This window comes from Euprymna scolopes, chromosome 15 (genome assembly GCF_053919585.1).
Source record: "Euprymna scolopes isolate OS-2025 chromosome 15, ASM5391958v1, whole genome shotgun sequence".
Classification (NCBI taxonomy): domain Eukaryota; kingdom Metazoa; phylum Mollusca; class Cephalopoda; order Sepiida; family Sepiolidae; genus Euprymna; species Euprymna scolopes.
The window spans coordinates 62,521,293-62,523,279 of NC_136496.1; the positions used below are offsets into that span (position 1 = coordinate 62,521,293).

General features: G+C 38.0%; 1 protein-coding gene across 1 annotated transcript; it reads left to right on the forward strand.

Moving 5' to 3' along the window:
• The first annotated feature begins 970 nt into the window (after window positions 1-970).
• On the forward strand, window positions 971-1,732 carry LOC145294180 (uncharacterized). The gene has a single exon (XM_080141287.1). It carries the CDS (start codon window positions 971-973, stop codon window positions 1,730-1,732), a length of 762 nt encoding a protein of 253 aa, XP_079997413.1.
• The last annotated feature ends 255 nt before the right edge of the window (window positions 1,733-1,987 follow it).

Below are 1,987 nucleotides of genomic sequence, written 5' to 3' on the forward strand. Positions count from 1 at the left end.
ACCCCATTTTGCGACTATTTTACCTTATTTGTCCAGAATTTTTTGGGTATGCCTATTTAGCAGTTTTATATGATGCTGATCTCAAATTTAGATATGTTAAGGCCTTAGGGACTTTGGGGGCGAAATGGCGGCGGGGGTAGCAAATAAGTTACTTAGTCATTTCTTTTTTTTTGCATTGTGTAGAACTTCAATTTACATATATTAATGCGTAAAACGTCACCGTTTGTTCATTTTCACCAGTATTTGACGTCCTCTTGTAAATTTGGGGTCTAAAGAGAGGGGCAAATGCTGAACTTAGTAATTTTGTATGTTTTGTTTACTGTGCTGGCATGGTTAACTTGTTTAATTGTTTATTTTGTTCTTATACCAATACAAATGCAATTGTATTAAATTAACGTTATATATACGTCTTATATAAACCCTTGCATCCCAGTTATTACTATAATTTATTTTATTGAATTTCATCACTATTCTGTCTCCATACGTATTACTTTATATTTTATTTTTAATTTTTTATGATATTCAATTTATATTTTCATTATTGTTGATTTTGTATTTCCTGTTTTACATACTTTTTTATTACTTTCCAAATATTTGTTATCTTTTATAAACTTTCATTATAATTCTACCATTTGATTATTTTATTATGTGATTATTCATCATTCCTACTTTTTCACTGCGATTATCAGTTTACCTTGTCTTTCTATTATAATTTATATTTATATTTTTATTTTTGCATTCACAAATAATGCCACTGTCAGAAATGTGATTGTAACGGTTATTGATATGACCACTGTTACTATCATTTTTATCATACCGGGTTTTGAATAAGTTCTGTTACATTTTTATTTTTATAGATTCATGTATTATTATTGATTGTAACTAACATTTGAGTACGTCTAATTAATACTTATATATTTCAGATACAATATTGACTCATGAGAAAATCCTAAATTATAAGTACAACACAATGGAAGGAAAAAGAAATGAAATCCCCGTTTGGCTGCGCGCGGGTCGCAAACAAACTGACATTGTAAAGCTACTAAACGTCAGTAGAATGACTGTCTATCGTGTTGCCCAACGTCTGAATAACTCGGAGACCCTCAAGGATCGACCTCGATCAGGAAGGCCTCAAAAACCTGGGCGTGGAACCATCAAAAAGGCCTTTAAAAATGATCCTGAGCTGAAAATGACAAGACTGGCACAACATATGAGGATTTCTGTATCCACAGTGTCCAAGGTGGTCAAGAGCATGGGAGGAAAGAGTCGAAGACGTTCCAACAAACCCCTCTTGAGTGCTGCAATGATTCATAAACGTCTGGAGAGAAGCACCCGCCTGTTGAATGACTTAAAGAGCCACGGGAATCGTATCCTCATTTTCTCCGATGAGAAAATATTCACTGTCGATCCAGTCTTCAACAGGCAGAACGACCGGGTCGTAAGCTTTGGGAATGATGTCTCTAACCACAAGAGAGTGTCAACCACCAAGCATCCAGCATCTGTCATGATGCTTGGGGTCGTAGCATCCAATGGGGAGAAGATGCCCCCGGTGTGGTTTGAACAGGGATACAGGCTAACCTCCGCTGTTTACAAAGGCATTTTGGAAACTAAAGTTCTTCCATGGGTTAAAAAGATTACCAAGAAAGCAGATTACGTGTTCCAGCAGGACGGCGCACCCGCACACACCGCCAAAATTGCGCAGAACTGGTTAGAGACTAACATGAGCTTCTGACCCAAAGACTTTTGGCCTCCACAGTCGCCAGATTTGAACCCCCTTTATTTTAGTGTGTGGGAGCATATTGAGGCAAGGGCCTGTAAGACCCGCCACAGTAACACAAATGAGCTGAAAGCCTCTGTGAACCGAGCATGGGCGTCCATGAAGAAGGACTACGTCAGGAAGGCCTGTAAGAGTTTCCGACCTCGGTTGGAACGTGTCATTGCCGCCAAAGGTGGCCACGTTGAATGATATGATGCCTTGTATACTAAT

Coding starts and splice junctions, on each gene's coding strand:
- LOC145294180 (XM_080141287.1), top strand. CDS start 971: ATGGAAGGAAAAAGAAATGAAATCCCCGTTTGGCTGCGCGCGGGTCGC.